The 14585-nt window shown below is 51.4% G+C and overlaps 5 protein-coding genes across 5 annotated transcripts; 4 read left to right on the top strand and 1 right to left on the bottom strand.

Annotated features, from left to right (window-relative positions):
• Positions 1 to 579: 579 nt before the first annotated feature.
• ASPBRDRAFT_45595 (O-acetylhomoserine aminocarboxypropyltransferase/cysteine synthase family protein) lies at positions 580 to 2907 on the top strand. The gene is made up of 6 exons (XM_067625450.1): positions 580 to 913; positions 982 to 1036; positions 1099 to 1182; positions 1256 to 1615; positions 1695 to 2263; positions 2330 to 2907. The coding sequence occupies exons 1-6, from the start codon at positions 864 to 866 to the stop codon at positions 2511 to 2513; spliced, it is 1302 nt and encodes a 433-aa protein (XP_067476541.1). The 5' UTR covers positions 580 to 863; the 3' UTR covers positions 2514 to 2907.
• An 855-nt stretch (positions 2908 to 3762) lies between these two features.
• Positions 3763 to 7256, bottom strand: ASPBRDRAFT_272285 (Nrd1 complex RNA-binding subunit). The gene is made up of 8 exons (XM_067622343.1): positions 6673 to 7256; positions 6346 to 6621; positions 5958 to 6060; positions 4769 to 5815; positions 4642 to 4675; positions 4409 to 4577; positions 4148 to 4352; positions 3763 to 4086 (listed from the first exon to the last, which is right to left on the bottom strand). The coding sequence occupies exons 1-8, from the start codon at positions 6790 to 6792 to the stop codon at positions 3785 to 3787; spliced, it is 2256 nt and encodes a 751-aa protein (XP_067476542.1). The 5' UTR covers positions 6793 to 7256; the 3' UTR covers positions 3763 to 3784.
• Positions 7257 to 8562: 1306 nt separating this feature from the next.
• cit1 (citrate (Si)-synthase CIT1) lies at positions 8563 to 10659 on the top strand. The gene is made up of 7 exons (XM_067625451.1): positions 8563 to 8795; positions 8860 to 8924; positions 8996 to 9080; positions 9141 to 9188; positions 9244 to 9860; positions 9934 to 10234; positions 10299 to 10659. The coding sequence occupies exons 1-7, from the start codon at positions 8676 to 8678 to the stop codon at positions 10485 to 10487; spliced, it is 1425 nt and encodes a 474-aa protein (XP_067476543.1). The 5' UTR covers positions 8563 to 8675; the 3' UTR covers positions 10488 to 10659.
• An 818-nt stretch (positions 10660 to 11477) lies between these two features.
• On the top strand, positions 11478 to 11738 carry ASPBRDRAFT_130712 (uncharacterized protein; the record flags this gene model as incomplete). Its single annotated transcript, XM_067618252.1, has 1 exon — positions 11478 to 11738. A coding segment is annotated over one exon (261 nt), but the record flags the coding sequence as incomplete, so codon positions are not given.
• A 423-nt stretch (positions 11739 to 12161) lies between these two features.
• Positions 12162 to 13751, top strand: ASPBRDRAFT_272300 (putative mitochondrial DNA replication protein (Yhm2)). Its single transcript, XM_067622344.1, has 6 exons — positions 12162 to 12345; positions 12419 to 12443; positions 12510 to 12528; positions 12587 to 12683; positions 12758 to 13430; positions 13575 to 13751. Exons 1-6 carry the CDS (start codon positions 12267 to 12269, stop codon positions 13627 to 13629), a joined length of 948 nt encoding a protein of 315 aa, XP_067476545.1. The 5' UTR covers positions 12162 to 12266; the 3' UTR covers positions 13630 to 13751.
• The last annotated feature ends 834 nt before the right edge of the window (positions 13752 to 14585 follow it).

A 14585-nucleotide genomic window follows, 5' to 3' on the forward strand; every position in this document is an offset into this window, starting at 1 on the left:
ACACACACACACACACACACACACACATGACGCCCATCACGGACCCTCCCAATTAGTTGCAAGAATTATAGGCAGAAACAATTATTATTAGTTGGGAGAGCTAGGACATGGAGTTCCTCCGCGTTAGCTGTGTTGCTGAAATGATGCAAACGTAGATTTTCATATCTATTTATCTCTTCTTGGGCCTGATGGTGGACAATGAATACAAAGTACAATTTTCAGAGATCGAGGCTGTAGATACTAACTAGTAAGCCGCTTGTCAAATTGCCTGAGCCTGCCTGCAGATTGCAGAAGTTGTTGGAAATGTTCTGGCGGGAAATCAGGCACGTCCGGTTTCGACGTGTGGGCCTTGCTTTTAGCGCCCGGAGGAGCCATAAAATGTGTATGACTGTATGGTGTACTAGTTATAGTGTATATGTATAACCATCTTTGATGGTTAATACTATATAAGATCCTACTAGTATTACTCCATAGTAGCCAAGCTATGTTGGCGGCCAATTGGTACCTACATAGGCATGCAGTAGCAGGACAGATAAAAAGATGACTGCTTGTAGCTGATCTACTACTAGGAAGTAGACTCAGATGGTCACTTAACGTTCGGGACTCGTTACCTCCCCCTCCCCCTCCCCCGCCTTTCTCTCTCTTTGTTCTGCTCCATCAATCACGCCATCCTCGTCCCCAATTGCTTAGTAGCCGGTAGATCTACCACAATGCGAGCAATCGTCGTCCCCTTGTCACTTACTGCTCCCATTATACTTCTCCCACTATAGCCAAATTGTTCCCTCATTGTCCTCCCCATTCAGTCTTTGTTTTGATTGGCGATATACAAGCTGAAGAATAGCGTCCCATTGAAGAGCAGCATCATGTCCGAATCTAAGCAGCCCCATTTCGAAACTCTACAGCTTCATGCGGGGTATGTGCATACAAATCTCTCGATGTACCTGACATACCAGAGTCACACGCTGACGTTCCTCTCTCAAGTCATGAACCGGATTCCGAGACCCATTCTCGAGCAGTGCCAATTTATGCAACCACAGTAAGCCCATAGTTTTGATCTCTGGATCTATATGCAGTTTATCCTGATGAATTCTATGTTAGTCCTACACCTTCAATGACTCTGCACATGGCGCCAGGCTCTTTGGTCTCAAAGAGTTTGGCAACATCTACAGCCGCATTATGAACGTGAGTCCAGTTTTTCTCCCTCTCACGAGTATTGCATCAATAGCTAGTTCTAGATTCAACTAACCTACCCAAGCCCACTGTGGATGTCTTCGAGAAGCGTATTGCTGCCCTTGAAGGTGGCATCGCGGCTGTGGCAGCCTCTTCGGGTCAATCTGCGCAGTTCATGGCCATATCTGCCCTTGCCCATGCTGGCGATAATATAGTGTCGACTAGTAACCTGTACGGTGGCACTTACAACCAATTTAAAGTCCTGTTCCCTCGATTGGGAATTACAACGAAGTTCGTCCAGGGAGACAGCCCAGAGGCCATAGCTGCAGCCATTGACGACCGCACGAAGGCTGTGTACGTTGAAACCATTGGAAATCCCCGCTATAATGTACCCGACTTCGAAGCAATCGCTAAGGTAGCCCACGAAAAGGGGGTGCCCCTAGTGGTAAGTGTCTTTTCATGTATAAAAGGGCGTGGGTATAGTTGCGTGAAGAGGATCTGTGACTTATACTATGGTTCAATAGGTCGACAACACATTCGGCGCCGGCGGCTATTATTGCCGTCCCATCGAGCACGGTGCCGATATTATTGTACACAGCGCCACCAAGTGGATTGGAGGTCACGGCACTACTGTTGCTGGTGTAGTTGTTGACAGCGGAAAGTTTGACTGGGGAAAGAATGCAGCACGCTTCCCACAGTTTGTTGAACCTTCTGAGGGCTACCATGGCTTGAAGTTCTGGGAAACCTTTGGTCCCCTTGCTTTTGCCATTCGGGTGCGAGTGGAGATCTTGAGAGATCTTGGATCAGCTCTGAATCCTTTTGCCGCGCAACAGCTTCTACTCGGCGTGGAGACCTTGAGTTTGCGTGCCGAGAGACATGCAAGCAATGCTATATTACTGGCCAACTGGCTTCGCAAGAATGAAAACGTTTCCTGGGTCTCCTACCCAGGTTTGGAGGACCACCCAAGCCATGAGACTGCGAAGCGCTACCTTAAGCATGGCTATGGCGGTGTCCTTTCTTTTGGGGTCAAGGGAGGTGCTGCCGCTGGCAGTCAGGTAGTTGACGGCTTTAAGCTGATCAGCAACCTCGCGAAGTAGGTCCATCTGCGCTTAGGCTGGGATCATCTGAAAGTTTCGGCTGCTAATTATGCCTTCTACAGTGTTGGGGATATGAAGACCCTCGCTATCCACCCTTGGTCGACGACTCATGAACAGCTTACCGTGCAGGAACGCATTGACTCTGGAGTCACCGAGGATGGAATTCGCATCTCCGTGGGTACCGAGCATATTGATGATATCATTGCCGACTTTGAGCAGTCGTTCAGGGCTGCTAGTGCTCTGTGAGCTACACTCTCACTAGTGGCATATAAGCCCCTGAGTTCCTGGCTGGCGAGGCCGTGGCTGGTTCTGCGCCTGTCGCTGAAGAACTTGGGGACCGGGCCGAGTCAGTCACCATAAGACAGACCCCTAAACGACTACACGCCTAAGCACGAATGATGACTTTCTACTGTGTAAGCGGAAACAGACAGTTCTATGAGACAATCTGACGATGTCGATATGATACCAACATGAAGCATCTGATATTTCCGTAGCAAGCGGACCCTTCTTGATCTTCCTAATTGAATATCCACATTTAGATAGTAATGGGCAAAATAAGCCTGATTAAATGGAGCGCCTGCATCATAGGTAACTACTAGATTCAGTGGAATACCACGAGCAAACAGACACTGGATGGGCAAGATACGAACGCAGCACCTGATACGTAGCGACCATTTGTTATACAGTAGCTCGTAATATTATTGCTCGCCAACTGTCGTCCACTGGAGCAGCGAACAGCGCCTACTGGGTGCTCAAGGACGCTAATGTTTACGATACCAAACAAGCAGAAGAGATGGATAAAGATCTCGAAACTCGTGAATTTGGTTGAATAAGTGGGAGGTCAATTATGCACAGGAAGCGAAGTAGGAAAAGAGAAACGCAGGCAAGAAAGTGAAACACGAGAAGCAGTTATCAGCCAACTAGCTCTTGGTTTAGCAAAGAAAGGAAAAGACCACAAGAGAAACACAGGAGAGTGATACATCACAAAGGCCACTTATTCCCGAGTAGAAATGAGCGGATTGTGAACACAGGTCAATAGGGAAGATAAAAGGAGCAAAAGGTAGAAGGAGAAAAAAAAAACCAAATAAAGTAAGCTGAGACGCCGAATGGTCCAGCAAGTGTTCGAGCCAGCGAACTTCGGTCCACTCACATCTCCAACAATAGCTGTGTGCTGGGACGTCGTTTATGCGACGAACTGAAGCAACCAAGATAGAGGGGAGGGGAAGTGTGGAGCCACATGGAAGATGCCGTGCTCTTGACCCGCCTTAAGAAACGCCCACTCATAAAGCGTATGCCGTCCGCTGAACAATGAAGACGAAAGCGCCAACGCCGGTTATTTTTGGGTGTGTGCGGAAACAAATTTACATGGAAACGTTGCAGAGTAGAAAGAAGTGGCAAAAGATGGAAAGACAGGAAAACAAAAGACGATGGATGAAGAAATATTGGTATCAAAACAAGGGAAGAATGAGATGATGGCGAGCAGAGGCTTACTGTCGTCGAAGTAGCATGCTTCATAGCTAATTGCTTCCTTGGCCTGGAGGAGGCGGCTGTGCCGCACCACCCGATCCAGCTTGTGCTCCTCCCATCATAAAGCCGGGAGGAAACATGGGCATGCCGGGGAATGAGAAGCCGAAGCCAGGCACTGCAGGTGGGACACCGACATTGTTGGCATTGGGTATATCCCGCTCTACCGAGCCATTCATGCCCATTCCGTTGGCAGATCCATCACGCTCCGGACGACGGAATCGGTCCTGCTGCGTGCGGGAAGACACAGGTCCGCGCTTGCCGCCAGTGTCGGTAGCAATCCTCCTGCTGATAGCTGTTGCAAAGCATTAGCCTGATGGTTAAACAAAGTTAGAGCGGACGTAGTGCCAACAAACCTTTGGAGGATACACCAGCGCCAATCTCAATGTCGGGCTCCTCGACGACCATTCCGGACTCGATAGGCCTTCCGCCAGTGCCGCCATACTCCGCGGTGAGCATCCACTTCCGATCCGCCTCTGTAAGTCTTTCGATTGGAATCACACTGATGCCCGTTTGGTAGTCGCTGCAGTCACGTGGACCGAATCCCACACCCCATCGAGTCTAAGAGAAGAGTTAGCTTAGAAACAGAACTTGTCAGGACAGATTTAGGAGCTTACTCTAAGCTGCATGTCACCAGACTTATAGGATTCCATGCCATCCCGTGCCATGACGGCATCTTGACGGCTAATCATCTTGATGAAAGCATGACGCTTGTCGATGTTGACAATGCACGTCTGGACAATGCCGAACTTGCTGAAGAGAGAGCGGAGATGCGCCTCAGAAGACCTAAGCGTACGTTAATACATAGTCCAGTAGTTGTTTGAGAGGGGGTAGGAGAGAGAAAACGTACGTAACACCACCAACGAAAAGTGTACGACTCAGGACTATACAACGGCCAGTTAGCAACCAGGAACTTTCTGTTTTCTTTTCTTTCATTATTGACTTTGAGGAAGGAGACAGCTATAAGCAAAACAAACCTTTGATGTTCCCTTGGCCAATGGAATAATCCCACTCAATGAACTTGGGGCCCGGAGGAGGCAAGGTAGGATCCTTGCGAGGAGGAGAGGGAGTGCGACGGCGACGTCCGGGAGGGCTGCGTTGGCGATACTCATTTCCTCGGCGACCGCGCGGGTCTCCACCCCGACGACCCGGGGAGTCGCCATGGTATTCGCCATAGACCGGGCTATCACGGCGCCGGGGAGGGGAGACTTCGCGACGTCTGTCCCAACCGGGGGAACGAGAACGGCGGCGGTACTGGCCGGGAGGGGAGCGCATGTAGTCGCGATCACGCTCAAGGGGCCGGTCGAATTCACGTGACTGGGAGTCGGGCCGAGCGCCCCAAGCATTGGCGACGGGCTGACCGGGCAGGTTGAACGGCGGAGCCTGGCCAGCAGTCATCCCACCCATATTGGCGGCATTGGACAGGCTGAGGATCTGCAGGGCAGTGGCCCACTGCTCTTGAGGAATGCCTTGGGCAGCCAGCAATTGCAGGAGTTGGAGCTGCTGCTGCAGAGCATCAGGCCCGACCGGGGCAGTCGGCTGAGCCGGGGCTGCAGTCGCCTGCGGCAGTAGCGCGGCCAGTGGGTTCTGCGCTGCTGCCAACGGATTGGGAGTGTGGCTCTGGCTCTGGGTCTGCGGCGGCGGCGGCGGCACCAATGCCGGGTTTTGAGCAACACTACTCAATCCCGCGAACGGGGTCGCCATGCTTCCAGCAGCATACGGGTTTACACCAGCCTGTCCATTTGGAGGCTGTGAAGCCTGGTCTACGGATGATGACGCGGGCTGCGGAACCGTACTTTGCTGGGTCAGGGCATTAAGAGGGTTAGTCTGTGCCGCCACCGCTGGTGCTGCCGGGGCTGTTGTGTTCTGCTTGGCCATGTCGGCCAGCGCCTTTAGAATACTGGAGGTATCCGGCGCCTGTTGAGCAGAAGTGGTCGAAGACGCGCCGTTAAGCGGCTGCTGTTGACCTCCCAGCGGAATGTAGTTGGGTGCTGGCGATCCTTCCGGGGTGGTGGATTCAACATCTAGAAAGTAGATAAAAGAACAACGATTAGAGACTATACCAGGATGGGTTTCCAAGTCCAGAGGCGCGGTTCTAAGGGGCCACTCGGCTTAACCATACCAAGATACAAGGAAACGCCAGCTGGAGGGGATGATATTGCTTACTTTGTGATGGGGGTGCATTTAACTTCTCCTTGAACGAGGCAAGCATGGGAGCAGGGAAAGTATAACCCCGTTCCCAAATGTCGACCAGCTTCTTGATTTTTTCCTATAAGGAGAGGCGGACGTATACGTAAGTTGGACTATTCGTCACCAAACAACGATAGGAAAAGAAACAAACGAGGCAGAGAGGGGGGAAAAGCACAGCGGCCACCAACACTATGCATGGCAGCTTGGGCTATACAGCAGGAGATACGGATATCAACTCTTAGAGCAGGCCATCACCAGGGGTTCTTCAGAGCAAAACCCCGGCTTCCTATCGGCCCTATGCTTGCCCGCGGCCACTGTGAAAGTTTGATGATATAATAATATGCATATTGCATCTAGAGCGTACCTTTTGATCTTCAGGAGCGTTGTTTATGATGTCCGTCATGAGGACGGGTAGCAATTCGGTCACTCTGTTGACACCAGCGGCGAAAGTACCATCGGGAGCAGCACTACCGGATGGCTGCCCTGCCTTGCGCGCTGCTTCTACCCATTGTCGAGTTACAGAGTCTACGACATAGAGTACGCCCAATTTGTGTGTTCCTGGTGCCTTCTTGAAGTGTGTATAGATCTTCTGGATGAGAACGGATTCATTCTGTGGCAGAGAGGGATCATGGATTAGCATCTATTTTCTATTGATAGCGCGTTTATATGGAAAGATGGAGGAAAGTAATACCTGAACGTTTGCCGTGCAAAGCGACGTAATACTGTTGATCTTAGAGCCTGAAACACCCGGGGGCTTGAGTGCCAGCATAGACTGGAGGTAGTTATCCAGTTCTGCTACAGCAGACGACATGGTGGACGAGATATTTGGTGTTGACTCGAATCCAGTACGGGGAGAACAAGGATACACGCAACAGTTTTCTGTTAAGTCTATCGCTCAAGTATATGGTAAACGCGACCGGATAGTACCAAGATCCCAATAAGCTGTTACTACTGGGAGATCCAGCGCAGCTAAGGTGGCGGTGATGCTTAAGAGAGGAATATCAGCAACCTGCAGGGTCGTGGCCTCCCGGAATATGATGGAAAAGTGATTTCCTAAGCGGACTTCTGGTCGTGTCACTACAGACTCCACGAGCGTACTCTGGCGACCAGGGGGGCCTTCCGCCTACAGCTGGAGCACAGCCAAGCGATGCTGTCCAGGGCCTTGCAACTCGCGAACGAGTACGTGTACAGAGTACGACCTAAAAAAGCGACGAGCTGAGCGCAAAGAAAACGATGCAAAGGCGGATATTACAGAGTTGCTGACTTTGCTGCAGAAAAGAGTGGGGGATGAGAAATGGTGTGGAAGAGATGAAGAAAGGATGGAAAGGGAGTTGAAAGGGAAGGGATTTTGCAGAAGGTAGTAAAGGTGGTCAGTCAGGTGAGGAGAAAAATCAGCATATATCTACGCTAGGCTCGAAAGGGCAGCAACACCTAAAAACAAGTGAGTGAGTTGGGTTCCCAGCCATTTTTCTTTCCTTTTGCCTCAGGCTGCAATTTATGTTATGTCTACACGTGACATGTGTCCGTAAGAGTTATGCAAACCCTTACATAAGTCAGCCACAGCATGAAACAAGTGCATGAGTCGTAGTTCGGTGAGTCGAATGAGGTAATGCGCTCGGTTTCCCCATCATGTTAGGTAACCGATTCTAATGAAGTCCCACCGTTTGAGAAACACCTTACAGAGTACTCCATTAACCCCTGGACGCATTTGCACGGAGACACTTATCAAGTAGTCAACCATGAGAACTCTGTTCTTACAGGCTAGGAGTCAGAATCTGGATACTTTCCCTTACTGCTTACTTCTGGAAATCCTTCACTATATAGTACCCCTTGTGACTACGCAATCCAACAATCATGAGAGAATTACTAAACCGTGTATATGTAATAATGCACTTACATATATGGAATGGAGCATGTGTGTGTAAGGTATTATTACCACGACATACTTGTATGGTTGTTATGGCTGGGGAGTTCTGTGCCCATGGAAGCTCAATGGGTGGGCAAAACTGTGGATGAGATGGCGACTGCCGACGTCACTAGCCATGGACCACAGCTCTACTGTTGGCACTCCGTTTACGGATGAGACGGCGCCGATGATCGTCACAATAATAGTAGCCCGAGGCGGCATTAATACAGTGCCTATCCATGTTCCAACACATGCAGATAGCAGTTGACAGCTCTGGGCTTTGCTTTTGAACGGGCACGCATAAGCTCGAGGAGGTATGGAAGAATGACATGATAGAACTCTATAGCGTAAAAGTACACACAGACCAAGAAATAAAACGCAGAAAGAGAGGCTTTTACTCCGGACTCCGTTCCGTACAACGGAATCAAGCGGGTAAGGGTCACCACCAAAACATGATGGATCCTTCTGATTGCCGCTGAAAAGCGCGCCGAAATCCTGGCTCAGACTCGGGATATCGGCCGGGTTGAGACTAGCGTGACCGTAACATACAGCCGCCCACCATTACCTTGCGGCGTTGCCGTGTGTTACCGTACAGTCCGCGTACCGGCTGTATTGGTACGGCCAGATGGAAAAAAAGGGCCGCGCAAAAGAGCTTCTCCATAACTTGGGAACACCGTGCGGCCCATCTTCCTTTTTCTTTTCTCTACCGTGTCCTGATATACCCTCTTTCTCTCCTCTCCTCTTTTTCTCCCAACCACTCAACTTACTGCAAGTTGTTCACATTCGCCATGGCTTCCACCTTGAGACTGGGCACCTCTGCTCTCCGTTCCACCTCCATTGCCGCTAAGCCGGTTGTTCAGTCCGCTGCCTTCAATGGCCTGCGCTGCTACTCTACCGGCAAGGCCAAGGTCCGTTCTATCTCGATGACAATCATTCTTTGAATATCCATACTGATGCTTCGCCGTTCTATAGTCCTTGAAGGAGACCTTCGCTGAGAAGCTCCCTGCCGAGATCGAGAAGGTCAAGAAGCTCCGCAAGTACGTGCAGCCCCCCATCCAACCCTCTTGTCTACAGCCGGTGTTGTTAACCCGTCGATCAATGTGTATAGGGAGCACGGCAGCAAGGTCATCGGCGAGGTCACTCTTGACCAGGCCTATGGTGGTGCCCGTGGTATCAAGTGCCTCGTGTGGGAGGTATGATAAGGAACCTGGTCAATAAATTTTTAGGTGACTGTCTAACTGGCTTTTCCATAGGGTTCCGTCCTCGACTCTGAGGAGGGTATCCGCTTCCGTGGCCGTACCGTAAGTTGCAATTGACTAACATACTATTTCGAAATGGATACTGACAATACCTTAGATCCCCGAGTGCCAGGAGCTCCTCCCCAAGGCTCCCGGTGGTCAGGAGCCTCTTCCTGAGGGTCTCTTCTGGCTGCTCTTGACTGGCGAGATCCCTACCGAGCAGCAGGTCCGCGATCTGTCTGCTGAGTGGGCTGCCCGCTCCGACCTCCCCAAGTTCATTGAGGAGCTCATCGACCGCTGCCCCAGCACTCTTCACCCCATGTCCCAGTTCTCTCTGGCCGTCACCGCTCTTGAGCACGAGTCTGCTTTCGCCAAGGCCTATGCCAAGGGTATCAACAAGAAGGACTACTGGAACTACACCTTCGAGGACTCCATGGACCTCATTGCCAAGCTGCCCACCATCGCTGCCAAGATCTACCGCAACGTCTTCAAGGATGGCAAGGTTGCTCCCATCCAGAAGGACAAGGATTACTCCTACAACTTGGCCAACCAGCTCGGCTTCGGCGACAACAAGGACTTCGTTGAGCTCATGCGTCTTTACCTGACCATCCACTCCGACCACGAGGGTGGCAACGTCAGTGCCCACACCACCCACCTTGTTGGTAGCGCTCTGAGCTCCCCCATGCTCTCTCTCGCCGCCGGTCTGAACGGTCTGGCTGGTCCTCTTCACGGATTGTAAGTTCTCATTTCATGAATTGGTCAAGTTTCTGAAGCGATCTCGCTAATATTCTCTCTTCCAATCGCATAGGGCCAACCAGGAAGTCCTTAACTGGCTCACCAAGATGAAGGCCGCCATTGGCAACGACCTCAGCGACGAGGCCATCAAGAACTACCTCTGGTCCACCCTGAACGCCGGCCAGGTCGTTCCCGGATACGGTCACGCCGTCCTTCGCAAGACCGACCCCCGTTACGTGTCTCAGCGCGAGTTCGCCCTTCGCAAGCTGCCCGATGACCCCATGTTCAAGCTGGTCAGCCAGGTCTACAAGATCGCTCCTGGTGTCCTGACCGAGCACGGCAAGACCAAGAACCCATACCCCAACGTCGATGCTGTAAGTTGCCTCGTGAACCTGCGCCCCAGTTGCATACGCGACCAGTTTACTGACCGGCATATAGCACTCTGGTGTCCTCCTCCAGTACTACGGCCTGACTGAGGCCAACTACTACACCGTTCTCTTCGGTGTTTCCCGTGCTCTGGGTGTCCTTCCCCAGCTGATCATCGACCGTGCCCTTGGTGCCCCCATTGAGCGCCCCAAGTCCTTCAGCACCGAGGCCTACGCCAAGCTTGTTGGTGCTAAGCTGTAAATGAGTTCGGGATGATTTCAAAAAACCGGAGGTGATTCTTATTTCCTTTTACGATAAACACAGCATCTTGTATTATGCCTACCTTGTTTTGGTTTAGTATTTTTGTGACTGGGGATGTTTTAAAGTGTTGGGGTTTGTTCGATTAATGTATGATAGGACACGGTTCGAGCGGGCCTTGTAACAAACAGCACTTGAGAAATTCCAAGTCTATCGTCTTCTGACTCTGCCTCGTAATGTATACCGGTACGGTTGTCGCGGAGTGACAGGCAAGCGTAAGGGAGGGGGAGGGCGCAGTTGGCATTGCAAGTCGGATGCCGAAGATAAGAATCAGCCAGGGAGGTCAGAAGGAGTGGGATCGGCACGGTCGAGGAACATACGTGATTAGTGCCACCGGTGTCGAGCTGACTGCAGGTCTGCATATCGGTCAAATCACAGGCCGGAGGTGAAAATACTCCGCGGGACTGATCGTCGACCAACATAGCCACTAAGGCAGCAGGGTAAATTAAGATGCATTGGGTTTCAATCGGGTTCGGAGAATGAATTGGACATGGATACTTTTACCAACGCTTAACTGCAAAGGTTCGGGGAGCCGTGGATGATGTCCGGAGCACTCCGTGGCCAAGCGGAATAATACGAGCTACAGACGGTGAGGTAAGCCAGGCTGGAAGTCAGATCAGAAGGATTAACTATCTCTAAGCAACTAGGTAGGTGGTTTACTTCGGAAACATTTGAAGGAATGATGAATACTCCGTATGAGACAGGCCTATATCGACATACTACTACGGGCGCCGTAGTCCGGGCTTGTCCCAAATACGCACGCTCAACCAGAGATCCTGGCGGATCCTCCTGATCTTCGCATGATCGTGGTTGCTATGGGCGGGACTACTCAATAGATTCTACTATCTACGGAGTAGTGTCTATTCTTGTTATTATTATCATTGTAGGGGGTCCTACTCCGTAGCGGCGTAGATACTGGACAAGTTGGGTACTATCATTCCAGGACCAGCTGGACGTGGGTCCCCCGATCGACCCTCTCAACCGTTTCGGAAAAGTGAATGCAGCTCCAGGGTGTTTGTTGGGGGGGAGCCCGGTTTCCTCCGGGCCTCAACTGAAGCCCTCGGCTGTGGCTCACCGCCGGGCCTGAAGCAGGCTAGTGGCCGCTGTGACTTGATCGGGTCTAGCGCCATCCCCAATCGGCCGATGGCGGGCGGTGATTGGATCTCATTGGGTTCCTGGTTGTTGCGGTGGTGAGTGTGCTCATTACTACGGAGTACTCCTTGGTACGGAGTGCTTGGATGCGCCCACGCCAGACAGAAAAAGCAACTCTTTGACCTGCAATTGGGAGAAAAAAAAACCACCATCTAAATCGACAGGTACGTATGCTCTGCCTAGAAGGCCGTCCCACCCCCTCGTTGATCCTTCTTATATTTTCATACCTCTCTTCGCTTTTCCCTCCTCTTCTTCCCTTCTCCTTTACTCTCCATCTCCATATATACTTCCATCCATACATACTGCTCCCCCGTACATATACTTAACCTTACCCCGGAGCTACCTGCTTACTTGGCCTGTCCTCCTCCCAGTGACCTGCCAAACTCCCAACTTCTTCCATCCAACAACCAAACCACTCTTTCCTACCTCCCAGCCGATTTCGCCTCTGGTCGTTCGTCCTTGACGTTCCCAGCCCGCAAACTACCTTTCCTTTTTTCGTGATCCCTTAAGGCGACGAAGCCCCCAGATTTCCCTTGGTCAGGGCCCCTTTCAGCGCTCCCAAGGTCAGATATGTCTACCGCTACTACCGCGACGGCCGCCACTGGCCAGAAGCTCGAAAAGAAGCCCGTGAAGTTCAGCAATCTGCTACGTATGTAATAACTGCTACAACCCCCGGACGGTTATGTTTCTGAAGGAGAATGGTTCTGATGGCATTGCTACAGTGGGTGCTGGATTGAACCTCTTTGAGTATGTATTATCTTTTAGCCTGCCCTCGATTAATGCTCCATGTATTTCATAGCTAACATGCAATAGGGTCACCACCTTGGGTCAGGTACGAAGCAATAACCGAGGCGGCAATTGTCGGCCTATGCTAACTCAAGTTCCTATAGCCGCTGGAAGTGATCAAGACGACCATGGCTGCAAACCGGGGCGACAGCTTCGCTGGTGCTATGGGTCGGATTTGGGGCCGTGGCGGGATCCTCGGTTGTAAGTGCTTCCCTCAATTCTCTGTTCCGACTAGAGTGGGGTGGAATTAGTCTGACACGGGTCGATTACTCCAGATTATCAAGGTCTCATTCCGTGGGCCTGGATTGAGGCCTCCACTAAGGGCGCCGTCCTCCTCTTCGTCGCATCGGAAGCAGAATTCCGTGCCAAGGTGCTTGGTGCACCCGACTTCGCCGCCGGTATCGCTGGAGGTATGGTCGGTGGTATCGCACAGGCATATGCCACCATGGGATTCTGTACCTGCATGAAGACCGTCGAGATCACTAAGCACAAGATGGCCGCCCAGGGTGTAAAGCCCCCCGGCACCTTCGCGACTTTCATGGATATCTACCGCAAGGAGGGCATTCGTGGTATCAACCGTGGTGTCAACGCCGTTGCCATTCGCCAGACCACCAACTGGGGATCCCGCTTCGGTTTGTCTCGCCTGGCTGAATCCGCTATTCGCAAGGTCACCAACAAGGACGAGGGTCAGAAGCTCAATGCGTTCGAGAAGATCCTGGCTTCCGGTCTCGGTGGTGGTCTCTCTGCCTGGAACCAGCCCATTGAGGTGATTCGTGTCGAGATGCAGAGCAAGACCGATGACCCCAACCGCCCCAAGAACCTCACCGTGGGCAAGGCCGCCAAGTACATCTACGACAACAACGGCATCAGGGGACTGTACCGGGGTGTGGCTCCCCGTGTGGGTCTGGGAATCTGGCAGACCGTCTGCATGGTGGCACTTGGTGACATGTAAGTGGAACAAACTTTCCCCTCTCTTGCATTATCAATACCCCGGGCGGGAGCACTTTTCCTACGGGGGTGGCGCACCGATCTTCATGTGATAACCGAGGAGTGAGCTGGAGCTAACGTGTGGGTCTCCGTTACCCCGAACAGGGCCAAGGAAGCAGTCGAAAAACTGACGGGCGACAAAGTCACCGCTAAGCACTAGAGAAGGTTTGAGATACCCTTCTGCCATGCGCGGTCTCGGTCGGAGGAGCGGATGCTAGATAATCTTACCCATATGGTGTGGAACGTGCTCGGTCCGTAGCTAGCTATGCAATAGTGCCGAGCATGTTGCAAGAAAGTGTTATGAAACCAAACTACTTTAGCATAATAATGTTAATATATTACATTTACCATGAGGCCAATGTTTTTACCGTTCGTTGACCTTCCACCGAGGGGGATACACATCCATGATCCTCCGGCTCTGTTTTATTTGTTTGTTATGCTTTTTCCATATTCATCAAATTTACATATTCCGTGTTACCGAGGAAGAACCGAGAAGAATAGATAGAGACACAGTAGAGCCAGCCACCACATACCTAGGTAAATTCACAAGCTCGCTACTTAGGTAGTCCACCTCCGGCGTAGCAATCCAGCCTGCCTAGTGGCTGGGGAATGACAGTCTCAGTCTAGTCAGCCAACGGCCCCTTCGGAATGTGTGGGCAGGCCCGTCCTGCCCCCTCCCCCTCCCTATTTAGATTCTACTAGACAGTATAGGTACCGAGCCACTGATTGAACCTGAGAATCGTTCCGTCCATCCGTCCGTCCGTCATCTGTCATATTGTCCGGATTTTATCTCTTCCAAATCCCGATTTCCAGGGCCGGCCGGCTGGCTGACACACAGCCTTACCATCCGATCATCTTACTAACTATACGGAGTAGTATAGTGAGTTAGTAGTTAAAAACTGGTATGTGTGTATCCAAAATACGGATCTTCTCCCCTCCCGAAACAAAAAAAAAATTTCCGTGTTTTCCGATGCTGCAGATGATAACATACACTAACATAGTATGTACTTCTGTTATCAATGACGATACCGATTCTATTCTTCCTCGGTGAGCCATCTCCGGTAACTGTCCTCCGAGCATCCCAGTCATGGCTTGCATATGATTATGATGGCGTGT

This window comes from Aspergillus brasiliensis, assembly GCF_001889945.1.
Source record: "Aspergillus brasiliensis CBS 101740 unplaced genomic scaffold ASPBRscaffold_10, whole genome shotgun sequence".
NCBI classification, from domain to species: domain Eukaryota; kingdom Fungi; phylum Ascomycota; class Eurotiomycetes; order Eurotiales; family Aspergillaceae; genus Aspergillus; species Aspergillus brasiliensis.

Bases quoted from the DNA above. Each gene is read 5' to 3' on its own strand.
- ASPBRDRAFT_45595 (XM_067625450.1), top strand. From the start codon at position 864: ATGTCCGAATCTAAGCAGCCCCATTTCGAAACTCTACAGCTTCATGCG. The intron at 1,037-1,098 runs GTAAGCCCATAG...ATTCTATGTTAG, and splicing joins TGCCAATTTATGCAACCACA to TCCTACACCTTCAATGACTC. The intron at 2,264-2,329 runs GTAGGTCCATCT...TGCCTTCTACAG, and splicing joins CTGATCAGCAACCTCGCGAA to TGTTGGGGATATGAAGACCC.
- ASPBRDRAFT_272300 (XM_067622344.1), top strand. From the start codon at position 12,267: ATGTCTACCGCTACTACCGCGACGGCCGCCACTGGCCAGAAGCTCGAA. The intron at 12,346-12,418 runs GTATGTAATAAC...GCATTGCTACAG, and splicing joins GAAGTTCAGCAATCTGCTAC to TGGGTGCTGGATTGAACCTC. The intron at 12,684-12,757 runs GTAAGTGCTTCC...CGATTACTCCAG, and splicing joins CCGTGGCGGGATCCTCGGTT to ATTATCAAGGTCTCATTCCG.
- ASPBRDRAFT_272285 (XM_067622343.1), bottom strand. From the start codon at position 6,792: ATGTCGTCTGCTGTAGCAGAACTGGATAACTACCTCCAGTCTATGCTG. The intron at 5,816-5,957 runs GTAAGCAATATC...TCTACTTTCTAG, and splicing joins AAATGCACCCCCATCACAAA to ATGTTGAATCCACCACCCCG. The intron at 4,087-4,147 runs GTTTGTTGGCAC...GCTTTGCAACAG, and splicing joins CGCTGGTGTATCCTCCAAAG to CTATCAGCAGGAGGATTGCT.
- cit1 (XM_067625451.1), top strand. From the start codon at position 8,676: ATGGCTTCCACCTTGAGACTGGGCACCTCTGCTCTCCGTTCCACCTCC. The intron at 8,796-8,859 runs GTCCGTTCTATC...GCCGTTCTATAG, and splicing joins ACTCTACCGGCAAGGCCAAG to TCCTTGAAGGAGACCTTCGC. The intron at 9,081-9,140 runs GTATGATAAGGA...GCTTTTCCATAG, and splicing joins TCAAGTGCCTCGTGTGGGAG to GGTTCCGTCCTCGACTCTGA.